Genomic DNA, 25,220 nt, shown 5'->3' on the forward strand with positions numbered 1-25,220 from the left:
CAAGGTTTCTCAAAATGGAAAGTGGAATACAATGTGCAATCATCGGCAAAACTATGGATAGGATTTCCAGTCAATGGAAGAAGGTCATTAATATACAAGAGGAATTTCAGAGTGGGGGAAAGAACTGAACCTCGAGGGGACATCAGCATTATTGGAGAAATTAGAAGACAGAGAGCCATCTACTATCATCGTCAGTGAGCGATCAGAGAGAAAACTTGATAACCAAGCCTGACGTAGCCGAGTGTTCAGGAGCGAGGGTGCATAGCACGCGATCCTTGAGTGGACCGGGGTTCAATCCCGTGACTACTAAATACAATAAATATTTGTATTGACGATTTATTGTAAACTCTACTGAATTGGTTGTCGTACCGGAGCAGAGACAGAAACTTTAATTTAATTGCAAAAAACAGTTGGCAAACCATAAGATGGAAGCTTGTTTGGAAGACATAGGCCAAACACGATCGAAAGCCTTTGAGATGTCAAGAGCAACTGCTTGTGTTTCCTCAAACTTTTCCACTGAATTTAACCACAAATGGGTAACATAAGCCGGAATATCACCAGTGGATCGACATGGACGAAATCCATACTGGCGATAGTTGATCAGACGGAAGGTTTCTAGGCAGTTTAAGAGTTGGCGGTTAATTGATTTCTCCATTACTTTAGAAAGAGTAGAACTAATTGCAATGGGACAATAATTGGGTGGGCGGGGGTATGTCACTCTTTTTAGAAACTGCCTGGATATGAGTAAATTTCCAAGCAGAAGGAAAAAACACCTTTGGAATAGGAAAGTGAAAAAAGGCGGCAAAGAACAGGAGTAAGTGCAGGAGCACAAGTTTTGGGAACAAGTGGAGAAATACCATCAAGACTTGGGGTCTTGATGGTATTTCTCCATCAAAGCAAAGATTCGTCAAAATCCTTCTGACATCCTTTTGACGGAGGACCACAGGAGGCATTGAATAGAGCGTGTTGGGAATGGAGGGAGGTGTTTTACCAAGATCATTAATACATGAGCTGGAAGAAAAATGGGATGCTAGCAGGTCAGCTTTATCCTTGGCCGAAGTGACAACAGAACCATCTGGTTTTGACAGAGGTGGGGGGCAGAGATGGGCAAAAGTTGCGGCGAATAGCTTCGGCAAGAGACCAGAATGTTCGGTTGCGATTAGGGCAAGAAGCAAGTTTTCTACTCTTAGCCTGTTCAAAATCTAGTTTTGACTGATAAATAACTGCTTTACAATTGTTCCGAGCTTTAGTGAAGGCAAAAAATTATACTGAAGAATTGGAAACAAGCCATTCACGATATGCAACGTTCTTCTCTTGAACAGCCTTAGCACATTTATTGGAAAACCAAGGTATAAAAGACAAGATTTTAAAGTGGAGTGTGGAATAAAGGATTCCATTCCTACAAGAATAATTTCACTGACACGATCTGAGCAAACGTTGACATCAGAAGTTTTGAAACAGTAATCCGACCAAGGAAAAGAAGAAAAGAAATCTTGAAGGTCATCCCATTTTGGATTCTTGTAATGCCATACAATACGAGGTTGGGAATAGCCATGAAATAAAGGCTCCATTGGAGAAGATACAATCACCAAGTTGTAATCTGAGGTGCCTAAAGGACTACTCACTTCGACCGTGTACTTAGAAGGGTTGTTTGTGAGAAAAAGATCAAGCATGTTGGCTGTATGATTAGGATTGTCCGGTATTCTTCTAGGTAAATGAACAAACTGTGCAAGGTCATTAGTAATTGCAAAAGCCTCAGCATCTCCACCAGCTGGGTCGGTGTGACTAGAAAACGGAAGCCAGCTGGAGTTGTGAACGTTTAAAACACCAAGGAAAATTACCTCACTATTGGGAAAGTTGGACTGGAGTGAGTCAAGTTGCAAAGAGAGGAAATCAAAGAGCTCCAAGTGATTAGTGGAGTTGGGAGAATGGTAGAGAGAACAGATGAATTTAGTACAATGAGGTAGAGGAATTTTAAGCCAGAGAAGATCGAAGAGAGGAGATTCCAAATTACCAAGTCTCTGACGGGGAATATCGGAAAGGGCATATTCACAAGTACCACCCTCCAGGCGAAATGAATCATACAGCGAATAATTTGGGCAACTGAGATGAGCAGTAGTTGAATCAACCGATAACTGAGATTTTGTCAGAATAATTGCATGGTGTTTGGCAGACTGAAAGGGGAAATGGACATCGTTGAGATTACAATTGAGACCACGTATATTTGTCTGAATTGTTGAGGAGGCTTCCATCCTTTAGTGGGTTGATAATGGCTGCAGTTTACATTTTTTTACCTTTATATTTGAGACATGAACTAGGAAGTGTTCGGTAGGTTTAGTTCTTTTCGTGGATAAGCTTACTCTATTAGTTTGGCAATTCATAGTGTATTCAATAGTAATTAAAAGTCGGGGGGACATGCTGTATGAAGTAATGAAATTTTTGGATATGGCGTACACATGGTAAGAATATATACCTAGATCCTTGACATAATGTGGCCTTGACAATGCCACCGCATACACAATACTCGGACTCCCTCCAGTCATTATCTGGCAGAGTAGAAGTAGCAAGATTATACATTTGCTGATCCGGAAGCCGCCTAAAGAGTTACCAAAAGGTTTGGTAGGGTGTGTACAGACTAGCAGGCCGGCCTGCGAATACTGTTTTAGAGCTGTACCCCCAGAATGTAAGGAAGATTGGATCTCGCCATGATGTTCATCATAACCTCAAAAGTCATCAGTCATACTGCATGATGGAAGAGATAGGGAAAGGTTGACCGGAACTTAGCTCTAGAGACAAAATATGGGTTCCACCACTTCAAGCCTCCAATAAGCAAAGTGGTGGTATTGCACCGGTTGATGAGAGTTATCTATCACCTAATATTGCACCGGTTGATGAGAGTGATCTACCACCTAGTATTGCCTGGTAACACAGAGGGGCGGCATTCTTCCATGTGGTATGGGCGCTACACCTCGACTCCTGCTTACGTTGGTTTGCACCGTGGTGGTCACCCACAGTGTGCTTGTGCATTGAGGTTATACCCCGGATTACTAACAGTCCCACCATGCTGAAGGTGGAAGCAGAGATTTTGGCTGTCACAGACCATCCGGACTTCGTCGTAATTGGGTCTACTTGGCTTGAATGTCACCCGAATATTTCCCTCAGCGTTTTAAACTTCCAGGTAGCAAGTCCAGTTTGTCTGGCATATCAGAGAGAATGTCTGAGAGAATCTGATGAGATCCTCAAGGATCAAGATGGGTTATAGCTGAAAGGAAGAGTTTCCAGAAGCACAGATTCTTAACAGAAACAGCTGTTAGACGACTAAAAGAAGTCTACTGTCAATTACATAAGGAATATTTCAAAGCTATTGCGGAAGCCAAAAAATCCTCATGGCAGAAGTTAGTTTCCCATACAGGTAATTCTGATCCATGGTGATTAATACATAAAATTTGTCGTGACAAACTTGTAACTCCTGATTGGCTCTCCACGGTTGAAGCTATTATAGAGAGACTTTTCCCTGATGATCACCTACAGCAGGACACAACTGAACAAGCTCAGATAAGGTTCGATAATGGATCATACAAGAGATCAAATGACACGGAACTATTCAGTCTAGATGGACTTGCACTTGTAATTTCTAAAATCAATCTGTCAAAATGTCCTGCAATGGAGTTAGTTGAACATGTGGCAATCAAAAGATTTCACCAACATTTTCCACATAGGTATATTGTGGAATGTTTTCAACAATTCTCTATTAGAGGGGACTTTTCCAAATTTGGTCTGTTAAACTGGATTATAACAGACCTCCTAAACTTAATATCAACAACTCCCAAATTCCTTATGTTTCTCAAAAATAAATATCTTGGTCTCTTAATTGATGATAAATTTTCTTTTAAGAACTTAGCTGAAACGATTAAGAAGTTTACTGCCAATGTGATTAGGCTCACCAGAGCTAAATGGGGTAAAATGTAAAGTGCAGCCATTATCAACCCACTGCAGGATGGAAGCCTCCTCAACAATTCATGCTGAGGGAAATGACCATAATCTGCCACGCTGGTCCAGTGCGGGTTGGCAGATCGACCGTATTCAGCAGTCAGGGGCTTGAACCCCGGTCTACTCAAAGAGCGTGTGCTAATGCACTCCCACTCCTGACCACTCGGCTACGAAGGTGGTGTATAAAGTACAAAACTCTGGCATTAAATTATAAGGCTATATTTTTGCGAATTGTAGTATATGCGGCTGCCATATTGTTCCCTAAGGTTACTCACGTCACACTGAAGGCCAAACGTTTATCACTACAGAGAAATATGATATTGGTAACACACCGATGCTGCAGAACAACATCAACCAATGCATTACAAGTGATCTCAGGTTGTATTCCGATTGACCTTTGTGTGGCATACCATGATTTCTAACTTAAAGAAAAGTTTGGCAACTCAAGTCTTCGACATTGTAAGTAATCCGGCCACGGACATTCGGCAGGAGAAAATTAATCTTTGGACAACATTCATTGAGAAGTGGAAACACAGATGGCAATCCACTGAAACAGGACTCGCTACCAGGGAGTTCATTGAAGATGCAACATTTGCTGTAAATAAAAAAGTTATGGATTGGTGACACGTCATATTTAATAACGGGACATGGTTCACTGCGGGATAAATTGTGTAAATTTGGACTTGAACCTGCCACTTTGTGTTTCTGTGGGGCAGTAGAAGATTGGAGGCATGTTCTGCTTTATTGCCCGGCTTATGACGACTTCTGACAAGAACTATTTAACAGCACTTAACCTGGACTGATAACCTCAATATTTTGATTCAAGATGCCAAGAACTTTGTGGCACTCCAATCTTTTTTCTGGCAAGGTATATAAAAGAAGACCCACATTGTTTACTAATTCTAGAAGTGGACAGTAGACTGATGTATTCATGAACTTATATTTCTACCTTACTTGGCCAAACAGCTTTTAACTTAGAAACTAAATTTTGTTTTCTTAAATTAGTAATAATTTGGAATGTATATAATGGTATTAACAATACATACACTGTGCTGCCACTTTATTAGGTACAGTTACCTAGTAGCGTGTTGAGCCTCATTAAGACTTCAAAACAGCCTGAATTCATCTAGGCATGGATTGAACAAGATGCTGAAAACGTTGTGCAGGAATGGAGTACCATGCAGACATGAGTGTGTCACGCAGTTCCTTGAGATTCGATGGAGGTGTAGGCCTGCAGCAAACAGCCTTTCCAGCTCATCCCAAAGATGTTCAATAGGATTGAGATCCGTGGACTGAGCGGGCCACTGCAGCAAAGAAAAGTCATTGTCATGTTCCTGGAACTATTCCATAGTGATTCGGGCTTTGTGCACAGGCGCATTATCCTGCTGAAAGTAGCCATCTATCTGAGGATAAACTATCAACATGATCGGATGACTTGGTCAGCAACGGTGTTTAGGTACGATGTGGCATTCAGACGTGAATCTATGGGTATCAATGGACCCAACGTGTGCCAAGAAAACATTCCCCACACCATGACACTGCCCCCACCACCTTGCACAGTAGTTATCAGACATGACAGGTCCATGGATTCATCTGGTTTTCTCCAAATTCTGAGCCTTCCATCAACATAATGCATCAGGAACTTCGACTCGCCACACCAAGCAACTATTTTACAATCCTCGATAGTCCAATGCTGGTGTTGCTGTGCCCACAGGAGGCGTGCTCTCTTGTTCTTCATTAATAAAAGGGGTATGCGATGCAGCCGTCATCTGTTGTTGCCCATTCGCGACAAAGTGCGAATAGTGGTCCGCTGAGATATTTTGTTCTGCGCACCAAAGTTGTATTCTGATGTGATGTGCGACTTTGTGGCCCGTCTGTTTGCTTGCACAATTCTAGCGGCGCCTCCATAGCCAGGTGGACAAGAGCAGGAGTGCGTAGCACACGCTTCTTGATTAGACTTGGATTCGAGGCCGTGACCACCAAATACGGAGAATGTGGAAAGATCAGGGAATGACTGCCGCATATCCCCGGAGCAATATGGCCTTAGTTGCTGATGCTCCTAAAAACCAAAATAACAACAACAACAATTCTAGCCATCCTCCTCTGACCTCTGACGAGAGGATGTTTTCTGTTCGTTGCACCATTCCCGATACACCCTTGAAACTGTGGTGCGTGAAAAGTTCAGGAGAATTTCCATTTCAGAGATGCTTTTTTCCAGCACGTCTTGCACCTACTACCATGCGACGTTCGAAGTCCGTTAGATCACTCCTTTTCCCCATTCTTGCTACGGTTTGTACGCTTAACTGATACTGAAACGTTGTTCTGCTGCATTTATATCCGCAACTGTGGTCATGTGACTTGCAACGAAGGGTTGCAAGTCACATGACCACAGTGGAAGGGTTTGTGGACAAACTATTTGTGTGCACAGCAGGGGCGTACCTAATGAAGTGGCAGCACAGTGTAGTAGGATTTATTTGTTCTCTGGGATTAAGAATTTTTGGGTCAATTGTTTTAAGGGGCTAACAACCTGTAGCCTCTGTTGCCCCGATTCATATCTAGTTTTAACACAAGACTACACAAGCTGTGTAGTATTTTCTTGGGTTATAAATATTAGCCTATTATATAAAATTATATTTTAATATGCATTCAACTTTATACTAGACAGTAATTTTTTCCCCTCGGGTTGGGCTCCTGTCCTTTGGTATTGCACTCCTTCCACTGGACGGAGTGGAAGGGGTGCAATACCGAAGGTTCTAATACCTATTGTGTTTGGGGTTTTCATAAAAAAATATATATATATTTTAGCATTTTGTAAATATTTTAAATATTTGTATAGTTTATAAAGATTTTAGTCCTGCACTTGGATGTAACAATATTCCGCATGCATTATGGAACCTGAAGCAAAAGGCCTTTTCCTAAGTGATCTATGACACAGGTAAATAATTGTGATATTTATTCAAACTTGAGAATGCCGCGTCATAGGCGTGGGGTAGCCAATGGGAGAAGAGGGTTTCGGGTCACATGGTACAAGTGAGTGAGGCAATTACGTCACTACAAACAGGTAAATAATGACATAGGTCATTTCCTGATTAGCTATCGATCAGCGCGCTTAGACAGGTGTGTATTTACGTAGAAAATATTTGGTTTACTCCGTCATACCTCTAAATTTACGTAGAAAAGAGTGCGCGGGGGTTAGCGAGCATGGCGAGCATTGGGCGAAGCCCCCTAGTTATTAGTATTATTATTGCTCTTATATTATTTCTCCCTGACTGGGGGGGTTCCACCTCGTGACGGGTATTACTACCAAGTACACAGGGTGGTTGTTATTCTGTCTGGTGTTACTGTTGGTCGAGGAACTCTATGACTCCTTTCAGGTGTTCAGGATTGCGACTTGCTGGAGTTTCTTGTAGGTGTTCACTGGGAGACCTATTGCTGCTAGGCTGTTATGTAGGGTCTTTGGCACCATACCTGTGGTTGACATGATGATCGGGATGGTCGTTACTTCTTGAATATGCCACACCTCTTTGATCTCCTGTCTTAGGTTCGCGTACTTCCTGATTTTTTTCCCATGAGTTTTCTGCAGGTTTCCAGGGTTGAGTACCGCTATGTCAATCAGATAGGTAGCCCTTTCCTTCTTGTCCACAAGGGTTATGTCCGGTCTGTTGTGCGGGATTGTCCTATCCGTTATTATGGCGCGGTCACAGTACAGCTTGTGTGTTGGAGAATCTAGTACTGCCTGGGGTTCGTACTTGTAGTACGGTACACTTTCTTCGACCAACTGGTATTTCCTTGCTAGCTGCTGATGTATTATCCTGACTACGTGGTCGCGTCTATGAGTCTGGGTGATCACCTTGCAACCCGCGGTGATGTGCTGGATCGTTTCTGAGGCCAGGTGGCATCGCCGACATGTGTCGTCTGACATTCCAGTCTCCTTTGCGATGTATTTTGTATAGTTTCTGGTGTTGATTACCTGATCTTGGATGGCGAGCATGAATCCTTCAGTCTTGGGGAAGAGCGTCCCGATCATGAGCCATGCATTGGAAGCAATTTTATCTATGTGATCTTGATGGAGATCATTGTAGTGTCTGCCATGGAGTGTCTTCTCTGCCCATCTTTCTAGCTTCGTTTGTACGTGCCTGATGGGAGTAGACTCCTCGCTTAAGTTGAATTGGGTATACCGCTTGTCTAGCTTCCTTATGGCCTGGTGGAGTCCTGCTGTGTGCTTCTGGAAGTAATCCTTCAGGTTAACTATCGCTGTCTTCTGTTGCTCAATGAGATCTATTAGACCCCTTCCTCCTTCTTCCCGGGCAATTGTCAGTCTCTCCACGGCTGATTTCGGGTGGTGTTGACGGCTCTTGGTCATCGTTGTCCTTGTCGTTCTCACGATATCCTCCAGCTCGGTGTTAGTCCAATCTATGACCCCGAGGAGTATGTTAGCACTGGGACTGCATAGGTGTTTATGGCGTTAACTGTGTTCCCTCCATTCAGCTTTGCTTTCTGCAGGCTTCCGAGTCTCTGATGATATTTTTCGGTCAGGCAGGCCTTAATTTCCTTGTGCTGTAACTGCTGAGCCTGCATCATACCGAAGTATTTGTAGGCCTCTCCCTCTGCCATAGCTTCTATCTCTTTACCACTTTGCAGCTGGTAGTTTCGGTTGACTAATTTTCCCTGGAGCAATCCGTGGGTTTTCCTTGCATTTGTCTAGACCAAATTCTACCCTAATACCATTGTTGAATTCTTCGGTGATCTGGAGTAGTTGCGGAAGGTGCTTCTCGGTTCCCGCGTAACGCTTTGTCATCCATGTACATCAGGTGGGTGAGGGTGTACAGGCTCGTCCTTCCTTTTTTGAGTTTATATGCTCAGGGCATCTCCCTGAAAGACTCGTCTCCTGATGGGTATTGGCCTGGTTGTTATGTTTTCGACCTTAATGGTGGTGCTCCATTTCGCCATCGTTTCTCCTCGGAAGTTTGTCACTATCGGACTAGATGTTCAACGCCTATATTAGCCAGTTATGAGGCACAGAGTCGAAGGCTTTGCGGTAATCGATGTAGGCTGTGTACATGTTGCGGTGCTTTTTGTAGGCTTGCTCCATAATCACGGCATCTATGGTTAATTTTTCCTTGCATCCTTTGCTCAGCCGCTTCCATCCTTTCTGCTCTTCGGCCATTATGTTCTGGCTCTCAAGCAGTCTGATATTTTCCTGGTTATGCAGCTGGTCAGGAACTTGTACGTTGTTGGGAGGCAGGTGATTGGCCTATATGTCGCCGGGTTTCTTGTATCTTCGTATTTAGGCTTCAGATATGTGATTCCTTGAGTGAGAAACTTCGGGATTGTCTCTGGGTGCCTTATCATTCTGGTGAACTGCTCTGCCAGGTGCTTGTGTGTGCAAATGAGCTTCTTATACCAGTAGTTGTGGACGTTATCTATTCCTGGAGTTATACGTCCTTGGTTTTCTTGCGTTCTAGTTCTATCCAGGTGGCTCGGCTGTTATGTCTTACTTTCCTGCTCCATATGTTTCCCCAGAACTCCTCAATCGTCTTCTTCTCGGGTGATCCGTTCCCTTCTTTCCCGTCTTCTCCGAGATTCCTGTAGAAGCCTCTTTGGTCCTCATCGAAGATTCGGTTGTTTATTTTCCTCTGGGAGCTCTCTTTGTATCGCCGTAGTTTCTTGCTGAGTGCAAAGAGGTTCTGCTTCAATGTGTCCAAGTACTCTCCTATTCTCTGATTTTTTGTCTCATGTTTGCTGTGGACGCTGTCTTTCTTGAGGATGCTCTTCACTTTTCCAATTAATTTCTTACTCCTATTGCCCCGTTGGTACTGGGTCAATTGGCTTATCTTGACTCTTAATTCTTTTATTTTCTGCTGAAGTCTTCTTTCCGAAGCTGGTAGTTCCTTCTGTTTTCGGTTCTTCTGTTGCTGGTCTCTCGCTTCTCTTCCATTAATCCTCGTGGCTGCTACCGCAGCACAATACACGGTTGTGTGGATGGCCCCCAGTGTTGCACCACTGCTGCCGAGATAATGCGGTATTATGTGCCAATTCAGGTGTTCTGTGACACAGAGGCCGAATGACGTGACGTGAGAGGTATCACGTGAGTCTTTGTGGGGTCCATCCTTCGAATTCTGTTAGGGCCTTCTTACACTCGTCCTCTCTTCTGGATATGAGGAAACAGACATGCCCTTATCTGTTTCCACTTCAGCTGCTGTGGGTTGTATTTCCTCTTGCTCTTCCTCCCCTGGTTCGGTGGTGGTATGTTTTTCCTCCTCTGGTTCCATATTCTTTATCCTTTGTAGTTGATCGCTCACGTCCTGCTTGATTTTTTCCAAGATTCCAGGAGCTATCAGGTTCTTCGTGACGATGGTCCTTCTCTGGTCCGCTGTTCGCTGTTCAGTGACCTGAACATCCGGGAATCGTTCCAGCCACTTGGTATATAGTCTCGCCCTGTAAATTGCAAGCTGTAGACCGATATGGTCTACAGCTTCGTTATTTCGTAGTATGCTTGCATGATGTATATATTCATTTCGATGCGTTGGCGTTTTCTCCCTTCCTTGGTGGTCACTAGCGCAGTTGCACAGGAAGCACTTCCAGTTGGTGGGGCTGGATGGTCTTCCCTTCTCTTGTGGTGGCCATATGGGGGACAGCGCCATTCGCTCCACTGTCTTCCTCGGGAGACCGTCTCTGATTTTCGAACTAACCCCTCTGCCTAAGGCCTGAACGCGAGTGACTTTATTCTGCGCCACACTCGATGCAGTATGATAAATATTTCTCTGCGACATCATCCATTATTGGAGGTGGACCTGTTTAGCTTCGGCTTATGTCCAGTGGTAGTTCTTTCGAGTGACGCCAGATGGCCCCACAATCTGGCTTAGTCGCCACTCCGACCTTGGGGTAGGTAGGTCCCTTGGAGCAACTTTCAGGATGTTTATTTATTTTATTAATTTTTTATTACTATTAATTATTATTATTTATTACTATTATTAGTGCCGGTCTCCCAGCGTGATGGTGCCGCCTTCGCTTCCGCCAAGGCAGCATTCGAACCCGGGTCCATCAGGCTGGTAGTCCAGTGTCGTAACCACTGGGACATTGCGCCCATTATTATTATTATTATTATTTATTTATTTTTAATCCCTTCACTCTAATCAAGTCTGAATCTGTAGTACAAGAACAGTGGTATCGTCACCGTCCTCCCCACACTGGGTGGATAAGGCTGGGGTTCGAATTCCGTCGATGAAGCAAGGAACTTTTATGAGTTTTTTTTACTCTGTGGCTAAGTTAATCGGTCTCAGGCGTAGATAGCAGATTTTACCCCCTGAAAACCTGGGTTTTCGTCCACCAAAGCAGGCAAATCGACCAGAGAACACATGCAATTTACAGACACAATATATATGGGTAGTTGAAAGTGACTTTACGGGTGACCCTAATATAAAAGTTTAGTTGTCTTTTTTTCTTTTTTTTTTTTGACCCAAAGAAAGAAAAAGAGAAATGCCGGAATCTTCTTACCAAGTGTTGGCAATCCAGGCGGTCCTTGTCTACCAAAGGTACTGTTACTCAACCGTTTATACCTGACATTTCATCTAGCGATTCTAACATTGTGGAGAAATATAGAAATGATTCTTTCCCGGTCTTTGCACATCATACTTAATAACAGAACACGGATCACTGAATCTGAAGCTACTACAGTTTAATCTCACCTCTATAGATTCTTGCTTATTTGGTGGCATCGAGAACTGATGGCAACACGTGATTTATTCTTATCCAATCTACCAAGCCCTTTGGCGAAAACCTCAACTACATTTTTTTCCTGGAAATGAACATGATTTTATTGCAAATAAGGAATTTTGGAAATCATCTAAGACTTTGCAAAAAGAAATCTTTAACAAACGGTGCCAGCTAACCGGCTTCCCTACTATCAGGATATCTGCCTTATAATTCAATTTTAATCTCTATAATATAGTTACCCGCCTGGGTAGCTATATCATAGAACTTATTATTGATTATGATATAGTTACCTGCCTCAAACAGAACCTGTTATTGATTAACCTTCATATTTTACCCTACCTTAGTAAAGAACTAACCATCGTTGACTATATGTTTTTCCCTTCTTCGTGTGATTCTGGCATCAACCGATCGAGTCTTCTGTTTTGCCATGTGTCTCCCTTACGAAGTCTACCTGAAATTTTATTACACAACAGCGGCTAACTAGGCTTTGCCTCCTGACGTTCTCCAACGACGAGACTCCTGGTTGCAATCATCGTCATGTAGCCTGGTCAGGCTATATGACGACTGCTGAATAAATCTATCTGTTCCCTATCTCACTTCTCATTTCAGTGTTCCTGATGGCCTTTTTAAAAAGGTATTTTTAGCATTCATATATTTTAGTTTTTTGTTATTTTAGTTTTTTTATTTGTATGTATTTATTACTTTATGTTATTTTTTACTTTTTATTTATTACTGGATTTTTCCTCCAGTGTATGCAGGATTCTTACTTGTCACTTTCTTTTGAAAGTATGCATATTGTTGTGGCTCACCTCCTTGTGGCGTAGACGAGTACTAGGGAGCTGCCTTCCTGGTGATCGCTGTTCCTAGTAGCTAAGTAGCCAGGAACAACAGAACAACACACACACTTCACAGACATATTTTATTTTATTTTTTTATTTATTAACACACAACTGTATATACATTCTCAAGATACATATTAATAAATTTATGTACAATGTTTATATACAGATTTTATATACATACTATTATATATGAAAGACTACAGAAAGACTACAGAAATGTACAGAAAGACTGTAGTCTTTCTGTACATTTGATTGTGTGTGTGTCCTGATATGAAGGGTGGCTCCTAGACATAAGCCCATCTCCACCTTTTACTCCTGTAAAATCTCAGAACGTCTGCAAAACAGGCCTGAAAAAAGCGTGTTATGTCAGGCCATTTCGCCACCAGGGACTAACCAACACCTGGATCAACCATTCTCTGTGTGTTCTGTAATGCACAAATCCCGCACCTACCGGAAGTAGTGCTATACTGGTAGGTGCCAGCAATCCTTCCCCCAAGGCTGCCCAAACTTGGAGGCCAGCGAAAAAAAAATAAAATAAATTTAAAAAAAAATAAATAAAAAAAAAATAATAATAAATAAATAAAAAATAATAATAAAAAAAAATTCCAACTAGGAACAATGTATACTAGTTGAAACAAAAACAACATTATACAATTATTTACATGTAAATAGCAAATACATACACTTAGAATGACATTAACTTAACAATAACACTTAGAAACATTAACACTTAGATTAACATTATCTCCACTTAGAGTCCATCCACAAATGCAAGCCTGCATTTGGGTATCCAGGAGCAGAAGATCATCTCGCACTGTAAACAAGAAACATCCTATAAAGATGACATTACACGAAGTGTTCTGTCGTCAAATGTGCAGCACTTCCCTTAATTGGTATCCTGCAATAGATTTCTTAACTCCTGTCTTCTTTTAAAATCTTTGGCCGAGAATTCCTGAAGCAAAGCAAAGATGTCCCACCTCTGAACCAAGAGAGGTAAATTATTCTCCGTGAGGTTTGGTAACCTGTTTAGTAATTCCTGCCTGTCTGAAGTATACAGTCCGCATTCAAAGATGACATGTCTCCAAGATTCAACCTCACCGCACGAACAGTAGGGGTCAGGTTCTAATCCTCTTTCAAATAGTTTGGCCCTTAAGCCATGTCCAGTGATTAAGTAACTCGTGGTCATGGTGGGAGCAAACCAAGAAGACACCCTCCTGTCCATTGCAAAGCTTACGGCTGGAATGAAGCCTCTTGTAATGGTTCCATACTCACTCAAATCCCAACATTGCTGCAAGCAATTCACAAGCTCACCCCAAATTCTATGTTTTTCCTCCTTTATGTTGTTATTTGGATTAGAGGTGATATTCAATACCTCAGAAAATAATGTGTAAATCCAAGGGGATGGTACCTGCAATAACCTGTAAGGCATTTGTCGACACTGTCCTGGGAGCGCGTATAACTGTAAGCAGCATTGTACGTTGCAGGGACAGAAGCTTGGCTTTAGTTGTAACCTTGGTAGCAGCCGCAAACCAAATACCAGCACCATAAACTACAATGGGAAGAAATATCGTCTTGTAGTACAATACCAGAGTTTTTTTGGATAAACCCCATTCCTTGCGGGAAATTCTAACAACTGCAGCTACGAACTTTTTGATTTTTTCATTGATTTTAGTGACATGTACATGAAACCTGAGACGATCATCTAAAGTTAAACCCAAATACTTGGTGTTCTGTACATATGGAATTTGAGTACCATATAGGGTTACCTTTGGCGGCCTTCCATAATCGAAGTGGTGTTTGAACACCATGAAATTGGTCTTGGTGACAGAAATCTTTAGTTTATTCAAACCTGCCCATGCCACTAAATTATTCAAAACTGACTGAATTTTTTGTTCGAGAATTAGTCCTGATCCTCCCTGCACTGCCACCACCAAGTCATCTGCATATGCAACTTTGATGAACTCATCGCTATCCTTCGTGATCCACTGGTCTAGCACTGCATTCCAAAAGAGAGGTCCCAAGACTGAACCCTGAGGGCATCTTCTTGAAACGGTAGTCGTGTATGATAAATGCTTTGAACAGGTAGTCATCACACTTTGCCAGTTTCAATGACCTGAGAGCACTCTCCCACCAAAGGGAATCGAAAGCGCCCTCAAAGTCAATAAACACAGCAAGAACATATTTGCTGTTTGCCTCCTGAATGTAAGTCAGTAAGGTTGAGATTGCGTTCTCAGTGGAACGTCCTTTTTTAATCCAAACTGGCAATCAGAGGAGAGTTTATGTTCTGTAAATAATTTTGAAATCCTTAGGGCAATCATCCTTTCAAATAATTTGCCAAGATTGGCCAATAAAGAGATTGGCCTGTATGCTCTGGGGTTTGTGTTTGGCTTTCCCGGTTTATGCAAGATTTTTAAGAGGGCAAGCTTCCATTCAAGAGGGAAAAGCCCTTCTAGCAAGCATTTATTAAATAAGTTTAATAAAATCTTAGGGAAGAATTCATAAAATTTTTCAATTACTTGATTCTCAATGAGGTCAATGCCAGGACATTTTTTATGGTTCAATTTAGCTACTGCAGCTCCTAGCTCAAGCATATTAAAAATGGAAATTTCAGTTGTCCCCTTATATTCCCGATTAATGCGTCTAATTTCCGCTTGGTCAGGGCTGTCCATATATGGCAAGTCTTCCGGAAATAGGCTACTCGACATAACACCATACTCATATCTGGCCATTTTACGGATTTTTGCATTCATCACAGTGTGCCATGGCGGAGTTGAACTAGCGTTTAGGTGCCGCCGCACATAAGACACAACATAAAACACAACAATTCTTTCCGGGACAGGATTTTGCTGCCTTCTATTTTTGCTAGAGACGAATCTTATGCTGGTATCTTGGGTTGGGCTCCCAGTGGTACGGGGCATTGATGGCGTCGACTGATATTGCACTGCCTCCAGTGGATGCTGGATACCTGGGTTTTTCGCCACAAGTACGAATAAAACTTGCCCGCCTCCTCGTTGGCTGGTACCGGTGCTGCCTACGAGGTGCTCTCTGTTTCCTGGTGGCTTAGTGGGCAAGCAGAGATAGTTAGTAACCTCGGTTCAGGCTTAGTTGTGGCCCACCTCCTCGTAGTGTAGATGGGTGCTAGGCAGGCTTTCCAGATTATTGTCTTTCTGGTGTGGCCAGAAACAACATAACACACATAACATTATACATTCTGGCTGTTCGATTCCGTATCGTGACAGAGTACAATGGGGGAGTTGAACAAACGTTCTAGAGCAGTCCTACATATGATAATATTCATGTCTCTCTCTCTCTCTCTCTCTCTCTCTCTCTCTCTCTCTCTCTCTCTCTCTCTCTCTCTCTCTCTCTCTCTCTCTCTCTCTCTAAAAGAAAAAAATATATATATTCAATTTGTGACAGCTTTTGCCAGTCAAGGAAACACATTGACTCACTAGCGTTCAGCAGTTCTCACTTCTGGAAGAAAATTTTCGTCCATTCATTCTAGTTTTTCATTTCTGGAAACCCTGCAACTTTGAAATGAAACCCCGAAACACTGAAAACTCTGCTAAACCTGGAAAGAAAATATACTAGTTTCACTAGTTTTTAACGTTTTTCTTCTTTTTCTGTCATTATCATCATCATCAGTAATTCAATATCGTGACTGGGCAGTTCCTCTGATGAGCTGTTCCACCTTTGTCTCTCCTGTGCCGTTTGTTTTAGTTCCTCAAAATTTCGAAGTCCTTTTCTGTATGGAATTTATTTTACTGTTTTAAAATTTTTAAACTACATTCCCTCTCTAATTGGTGTTAACAAGAATATTTATTGTATTTTACTGCCGATCTCTGAAAAAAAGGCCCGTTATACTTTAAAACTGTGCTTGCTTATCACTTACATTAGTGTTTCTTGGGGTCCCAGTACGTTTGATATCAATATCGAATGTACATGTTTTTCCCGACTAATCACATTCAAGAATTGTCAGTGTAGCGGGTGAAAATAATCTATGTAATACGAGAGCTGGACTTTTAGAAGTACTTGTGCTTAATTCCTGTTTAATAAATAAAAAGTTGAAATATGACCTTCAGAATTACTTGGTATCCAGCTAAATTTAAATGAAGATCCTAAAATAGCATCTGGCAGACCAGGTGGGACACCACCGCACTTGGAGCGACGACAAGAAAATTCCTGCCTGATGTGACCTTCTTACTCTCTAAATCGGTTAAAGCCTGGTACTCTTTAACTATGAAAACTTCCTTTCTGGTAACTGGACATGGCTCTCTCAATCAAAAACTCTTTCAGTTTCGCTTGCATCACACCGATCTCTGCAGCTGCGGGAATACAGAAGATTGGAGTCACCTGCTCTTTAACGAGGAATCCGAGATGGGGGTCTAAAGGATCCCAATGCTATTCTCGAACAGAAATGGAAGAGCATCACCTGGGACACTAGAGTCCGCGTTGAGTCCAGGACACATGGGATCGTCCCTGCTATCGCCATTTTATCTGCTTTTTTTTAATACGGTGAATAAATACTCCAAGCATAACATTAAGCAGGTAATGCATAAGTATTATGCTCTTCTTAAGCTTTCTAAAGTTAAATTTTATTAAATTCACTTAAGTTAAACATTTCTTTAAGGATCTTAATTTATTCGAACTGCATCTTATTATATTACTAACTTGTAGTCTAAAAGATCCATCTGACATAACAGAGATCCACATTCTGTGTTCAGATGAATAAACAAAAAAAAAAAAAAAAATCCAAAGATCTTTTATTCATTGATTCTGTTTATAGGTTTTTATTTATTTATTCATTCAGATGATTGCAAGTTACAATCGCCCCTTATACGGCGTTCAAGCCAGAGGGGTATATTTATAATGCAAAGAATAAATTTACAAAAATATTTACAGTTTAGAAATAAAGGAAATATATATATATTAATACAAAAAATTGTTCTTTATTTCTGGGTGTATTCACAGAGCAGCATTCGCAGCACTAAAACATTATTAACTTTGGACTCGAACGCCTTGATGAGAGCATAACTCAGTAACTAGAAGGCGATGGGTTCCAGCTAGTAGTGTTGTGACTCTGTTTTGTTGGTAGGTAGTCTTCCTGGAGGCTTTATTGGAGCACAGTTTTTCACAGTTAACCTGAAAATGGTTCAGAGTTCCTATGGTATTTAGTGGAAATATCCTGTTTAAACTTTTCAAGGAGATTAGATTGGAGCGAAGTGACCTAATTTGCAGACTGTGTGATTGTCTCTGACTTCGTGGGTGCGAGATGATGCCTGTTAGTACTGGCGCACCATATCTACCTGTCAATAGCTTGAGCAGGATATGAATATTTGTCCAAGTGACAATAAACATTCAAGGTGTCCACTCCATATTTGCATACAAAATGACCCTGGATACATTGATATTGGTTTGATATTTATTACTTAAAGCGGTCCCAGCCAACCAATGACAACCCCGCTGTCGGTTACACATAATTTAGCAGTACTCTTATATAGTCCCTCTCCTGTTTGCCCAAGTACAGGGAGGGAAAAAACCTGCCATGACCAAAAAGATTGATATGACAAATTGAAAATAATCAAATTACATAAAAAATAAAATATACATAAAATTAAATTTCAGACAAAGTCCAAACTTCATTGGAAAGATCTGCATCTGTTCACAGTCTGCTGGAAAGCCAGCAGCGCTAGGAGCTGCCGAGAAGAGAAATACCAGCGCCAGGAGCTGCCGAGAGCAGAAATGCTAGCACAAGGAGCTGGAGCTGCAGTGGATATAGCAGACTCAAGCCTCCACGATTTCACAGAACTTTACGTAATTGAGCACAAGGAGCTGGAGTTGCAGTGGATATAGTAGACTCACGCCTCCACGATTTCACAGAATTCTAGGTAATTCGGCATACACCATACCGCATTACAAATCCAAGGCTCCCAGATGCAGAAGAGTCTTCCGCCTAAGAAATATTGCAGTTGCAAAGGCTTGGAAAGCCAAGACGTTCTCCTGTTTATCAACTAGAATTGTCTCGCAGCCTTCTGCCATAAGATTGAGATTACTAACCCGAGATACCAATTCAATTCGTATATCGCAGTACTCCTCACAGTTGTACATAATATGTTCCCATGATTCTCTTTCACCACAATGGCAACTAGATCTTTCATTAATTCCTAAATCATGCTACTTTGCATTAATCGAACCATGATCAGTTAATAAGAATATAGTTTGTAAGTTTGGGGCAAACCATTTGAATTTTATCGAGGCTGCATTTCTTAAATCTGGGAAATATTTTTGTGTAATCTGTCCTTTATCACAAACACTCCAACGCTCTTGCCAGACTTTTACCAAAGCATCCCAGATTCTTGTCCTTTCCTTCCTGGGATCTGCCAAAATGTCCACCTGTATATTCAGAAAAGAACAGGGAATGCCACGGCGGATGAAGTAAGCCAATGCACAATACAATAAATGCAGATCAATAGGCAATTTTACAGTCACAATCTGCAAAGCTGGGGTCGACACAGTTCTGCATGTCATGCACATCCCAAGGAGCATTACCCTTTGAATGGAACTGAGCTTTCTAGTAAATATTTTTCCACTTACACGTTCAAACCAAATTGGTGCACTATACGTTACCATGGGGATAAATACACATTCATATAGCAAGTTCAGCGCCTTACCTTTTATTCCCCAGCCAACTCTAGTGATTCGAGTAATCATCCCAATAAATTTCCTCACATTTTCTGATAGATAAGTAACATGTGAGTTGAAAGTCAAAGATCCGTCAAACATAATGCCTAGATATTTTAATTGCCTTGCTCGACCCATTCATTCTAACAACCGGGGGTCTTCTACTCGAAAATTTATCCTTAAAGACCATTGTCCTTGTTTTGGTTCCTGATACAGTCCGTTTATGTAACCTACACCAGTTATTAAGTTCAAACGAAACCTGCTGTGACCTGGTTTCTAGTTGCATCCGTGTATTTCCTTTAATAAGCAACACAAGATCATCGGCATATGCCACCATCTCTGTATGCTCGAAGTCCCTACGCAACGAGTCCTCCAAAACTAGGTTACACATTAGTGGTCCAAAAACCGATCCTTGTGGGCATCCCCAGGTCAGCTCTCGTACAATAGAATCAACCGACGACTTAACAATCACTGTACGGTTCGTGAAGTAGTCTTTTACCACCCTAAAGATCTTAGTTGAACAGCCTGCAAGTCTCAAAATCATAAGAACGCTGCTCCATAGAATGGAGTCAAAAGCTCTCTCAAAGTCAATAAAGATTCCAAGGAGATACGTACTGTTCCAGCCTAATATATAGTTTCGCAATGCCCGAAGCGCATCTTCTGTTCCATGACCTGGAGTAAAACCATATTGTCTGCCAGACCAGCCTAAGTTTTTTTCAGTATAGTCAGTAATCCGTCTCGCCAGCATCCTTTCAAACACCTTTCCTAATCCAGGGAGGAGGGCAATAAGTCGATAAGATCGTGGCCTAGATGGTCCCTTCAGTATCAGCTTTAATAGGGCATCCTTCCATGGTGATGGAAAGGCTCCGTCACGCAGGCAGCTATTAAAAGCTTCAAGAAGGATCCCTGGTATCAGTCGATGAGCCCGTTTAATGACCTCTCCTTCAATGAGATCCATTTCTGGGCATTCATTGTTCCTTATGCGTTGTACTGCATCACAGAGTTCAATCAGGCTAAAGGGATCCTCGTCATGTACCCCAGAGTAAGCATAATTAAGCCTTTTCATCAACATCTGTTCCTCATCGTCTTGCTCAGAAATAGTATCTCCAATCAGATGATCCAAAATCGCAGACATACTTTCTCTCCAACTCGTACTTTCCTGGTCAACACCTTCAATAGAGTATGCTGTAATTCCATTATATATATTTTAGTCTTGCCAGTACATAGCTTATATACAATTCCACATGGGTTCTCATTGCCCACTGTTCTAACCAACGTTCTCCAGGCAGTTAATTTTGATTTAAATATCATACGCACGTATGCACTCCGTTTCCTCTGATACTCTACTTTAAGTACATTAACTTCCTCCTCCCCATTGTTACGCTTACTTCTTTGTTACCTTTTCCACGTTTTATGAACCTGCTTCCGAAGTTGTCTTAACTCACCAGACCATCATTTAACTGGAATCCTATTACAGTTCTTTTGCTTCAATGATGTGATGGAAGCCTCAAAGAGAGAGCGCTGAAGTAACTCCACTGCATTCTCTCCAGACATCTGATTGAATGCCCAAATACCCAGATTCCCAAGTCGGACATGAATATATTCGTCAAGCCTATTCCACTTTGCATTTTCGATAGCAAATCGTTGTAACTGTTCCTGAGACGGAGCTAGTTTTTTTATGTCCCTGACAGAAAATACAATGGCCCGATGATCAGAGCTGACCCAGTCTGCTCTTAATAGCCAATCGTCCACGATACCAGCTGCCCTTACGTTACAGATTGTCAAGTCAATATTTGATTCTCCATTAACAGTGAAGAAAGTACTAAGTACTATCTAAACTTGGTAGATTTTGTCTAAACAATCCACAACAAGCCAAGAATTCATCTAGTTGACGACCACGATCATTTGTAATTCTATCAAACCACGATGCTGATCTTGCGTTAGAATCCGTCGCAAATATTACTGAATTACTACCCAAGCGATTGTGAACCAGTTCCATGTACCTGATGTAGAAATTAATGTCTGTTGAATGATGACAATACATATAACATAGATAGAATGATGCAAGATCTGACTCTACCCCTATGCACACCATCTGTGAAGATCAAAACGAATTTATAACAGTAATAACTATGTCCTTATTAAACATTACAATTGCAGCTCTTAAGTCTAGTTCATTTGCACAGAGTACACGTGCTGAAAGTAGATATCCTGTAGGCCGACCTTTCACTATGGTTCCTGTATGCAGGCTATATCAATATTCTCTCTGCTGCACACTAGTCTAACTTCATCAGCCACTGATTTTGATCTCTAAGCATTAATCTGTAGTATACGTAGGTTACCATTCGATTTTGCATTGAACTGATTAAGAATTAAGTGGTTATCAATATTTCCCATTAACGTTATCAAATTTCCGTGCTCTTTCTTTGACCAACTTAAGTACATTCAAGTATTCTGGACACTGTTTACTCCTTACAGAATGATTTGCAGCTCGATTTTTTGCCTTACAATTGAAACAGATCGGTTGTTCTCGCTGATGAGTACAGAATGTGTAGGAGTGTCCTATACCTGCACAGTGACTGCAGACAGGGTCTGTGCGATAAACTGTTCTGGCTGTATGACCAAATGCCTGACAATTGTAGCACAAAGTAACTAAATGAAAGTCATTGAACTTATACGACATGAAGCCAATGAAAATCCTACCAGTAAAAAATGACTTCTAATACGCCTTGACACCTGGAGGACTCAATTATTTCCTGTTTTTGCTTTATTAATACTACAAAAACGGAAAAATATCTCCATCTTCACTTCCTCTCTAGAGATGTTCATATTTAGTAAATTTTTGTTGTATAAGTCTTCTAATAGGTTTTCCTTGTTGATCGTTTTTTCCACATCATACAATATTATTTTTCACCCTGGCTCTTTTGGAGTCGAGAGAATCACGCCCAATCGTTTAATGCTCTCGCGTTCCGTTACCTTTTATAGCTCCTTTCCTATTTGCATCTCCAATACCACACCATTATCCCTAATCTTCCGAAGCCTCCTTATCCTAATTTTCTTTAAGCTGCTTTTAAGCTCTTTAGTTACTACTAAACGCACCTCATCATCATTTTTCAATCTTGATCCCTCAGCTGCTTTCACTATCAGAACATGTCCTCCTGTCCCATCCAATGACGAGGAAGACAAGCACACCTGACTTTCCTTTCTGCCCTTAGTTTGCCCTCGTCCCTCGATGTTCACCTGATTGTGAGGTGTTCTATGCTGTATTACCTTACTATATAGTTCTCTTACCATATTATTATCTTTATTTTTCATTCCTTCAATTTTTTGTTTGTATTCCTCCAATTTCACCTCTAAGGATGTAATGTTATCCTTTAAGCATTTATTTTCTGCTCCCAACAAGGAAGCATTAAACAGTTCCTTAGTAAGCCGGTCTTCCTCTCAGTTGTTTTTCATTCACATCTAGTACCCTCTCTAAGCCAGTGACCTTCTCCTTTAGACGTTCATTTTCAATTCCAACATCATGTAGAGCACTTTCAAGTGTGCGCCATCTTGAAAGTACCCCATTTACAATCCTCATACCAACACTTTTTTTCTCCTGAAAAAGAAGTTCCTCCTGACCTTTGCGCAGGCAGAGAGAAAGCTTACTAAATGTTTTAAAAGATATTTTCTCAGCTAAATCTACAGGTTCCCCCACACGATCCAGGTAAAAATCCTCTTGATCTAGCATACTCTGTGTTTCATCGCATGGAGACAAACCAAGGGAAACAGTTGGTGTGCATTTCATCAACTTCTCCAAATTCCTATTGCCTTGGCTAAGTCAAGATCCTTCTGAACATTGTGCAGAGTATTTTTCAAGCTGTTACTTACTTTGGAACGTTGCACACGTTTACCTTTGGCACTTTTCCTAGGTTGAGGGGGATCTACTACATGACGACCTAGTCGTGCTCCGCGAGGTGGGGATGCCCTTTGAACTGTCATCCATTCTATTAGATATATTTCGAAGCCTAACTGCTCTAAAAAAACCGGGAGACCGACTTCTGGAAGATAATGGAGTAACCATCTCCAAGTCATCAGTTATCTGCAAACCTTCACTTCTGCTTTCCTCTTCAATATCTAGTTTAGTTAATGTTCCATCGGTTTTATTCTTAACGTTCTTTGGGCTACCCTTTCCAGAACTTCTTTGCATTGTTCCAGCGGATATTGCATCTGTTATTTTCTCATGACTCGCCACAGACATGTAGATTTCACTATATTCATCCTCTCCATTATCAACTTCCTCATCCCCAAATCCAGTCATATCTCTTTCGCTATTTATAACTCCACTAATTTCACCAAGATTATTCAATTTGCCTGAACAGATTGCATCTAGAACAACCTTGTCATTTGAAGATCCTAAGCAATCGTTACTTCCCTTCACTATGTCTTGATTATTCCCTGCTGTGAGAGAGAAAAACTCATTCACCAATGTCCCATTGACATCAAAATCTCACTCTTTTCCACCCAACAATATTTTATTGTCCTTTGTTTCCATAACTACTGTATTTTCCCGTGTTTCCATATCTTTAACTAAACCCATACATCTGTCCCCTAACTTATCATCCAAATGTCTTTCTCAAATCTTACTTTTGTCCTTTGTGCCTTCTAAACAATTAGCCATTATCTTTGGTGAGAATCCTCAAATGTAAACTTTGAGCAAAGTAAACGGTAGTACAGCTTATGCTACCTAAAGCTTATTGAATCCTCCTTTACAGTTTACATTTATGACTAATTTAAGAGATGGCGCAACAGTTCTTCTTTCACGACCCTGGACAGTGAAGGGGAACTGGGAGATCTTGTTAAGCCTCCTAAGTATCCAATATTCTATGTTTAGGAAGGTTTTAACGTACGTTTCAGGAGCTGACGATCAGATGGCCGAAGCGTATAGGGCAACCGGAACAACACACCTAACAATGTATTCCTTCACCAGTTGAACATTATGAATCCCAGCCAAAATCTTGTCTTGAGAGCCAGATGGTGGCTAGTGTTTTCTTCCTTGTGGTAGTGAAATGATGAGTGAAGGATAACTTGTTGTCCCAGGTAATTCCCAGGTCCTTGCAGTGATCGACTTTTTGGATGGGTTGGCCATTTAAGAGAATGGTGATGTTATGTATTTTATGCTTTCTAGAGAAGGACATTTGAGCAGATTTAAGAGGGTTAATTTTGAGTCCAATCGAGGCGAGGAAGTTGGCCAGATTAGTTAACTGCTGTGTGGCTTGATGAGCAACGTCATTCTCGCTATTATTATTGCTGGATGGGAAGACCATTTACAGGTTGTCCGCATAGGCTAGGATGTTATTGCAGATCGAGAGAAGAAAGGATCGAAGGCTGTTGCGAATAGTGTAGCAGAGAGCACCCCTCTCTGCGAGACTCATTGGGGTATTCCTCTATTTAGTGTGTAATTGACGCTAAAATTTTCATGTTTTACTATTATGAGCCTCTCTGTAAGTAATTCTCGCAGTAGTGTGAGAAAGTTTCCTGTAATGCAACAGTGAGATTTCAGGAAGTGGAGGAGGAGTTGAATTGCTATCCTTTCATAAGCGGCTTTGATGTCCAGGAATAGGATATCCATTTAGCTTTTACTCTTCAGGGCGGTTTGGATTCTGTAACTTGTCTCTAAGAGGTTATTTGGCCTGTTTTAGATGATTGAGCAAAGATAGGATGGACGATGGCCAAAACACTGATTATTTATTTGTTTGAGTATGGATTTCTCAGAAATTTTTAAACGTTTGCATCCTATGGAAATAGGTCTGTAGTCTTTCCAGGTTTTAGGCTATGGGTTTTAGGTATTGGTTTTGTGCGGTATGTTTTCCAGACTTTAGGGAGAGTGGCTGTTTCAATAATTCTGTTGAAAGTATGCGATAGGAAGTCCACCAATAAAGGCTACATATCTTAATAACGAAAAGAGGAAATTTGTCAGGGCCTGTGGTGCAGTTGTTTGGTAGGCCCCTGATA

General features: G+C 41.4%; 1 protein-coding gene across 1 annotated transcript in view; it reads right to left on the reverse strand.

The window, feature by feature from the left end:
• The window catches only part of LOC150079138 (large ribosomal subunit protein uL1-like), a 32,592-nt gene extending 10,683 nt beyond the window's left edge, over positions 1-21,909 (reverse strand). The window contains exon 1 of the mRNA XM_090382967.1: positions 21,795-21,909. Coding sequence (XP_090239093.1) covers positions 21,795-21,909 — 115 coding nt within the window. The remainder of the gene's footprint in view (positions 1-21,794) is intronic.
• Positions 21,910-25,220: the final 3,311 nt, after the last annotated feature.

The sequence above is a fragment of the Mastigoproctus giganteus genome, chromosome 10 (assembly GCF_048544385.1).
Source record: "Mastigoproctus giganteus isolate SK-2022 chromosome 10, ASM4854438v1, whole genome shotgun sequence".
Classification (NCBI taxonomy): domain Eukaryota; kingdom Metazoa; phylum Arthropoda; class Arachnida; order Uropygi; family Thelyphonidae; genus Mastigoproctus; species Mastigoproctus giganteus.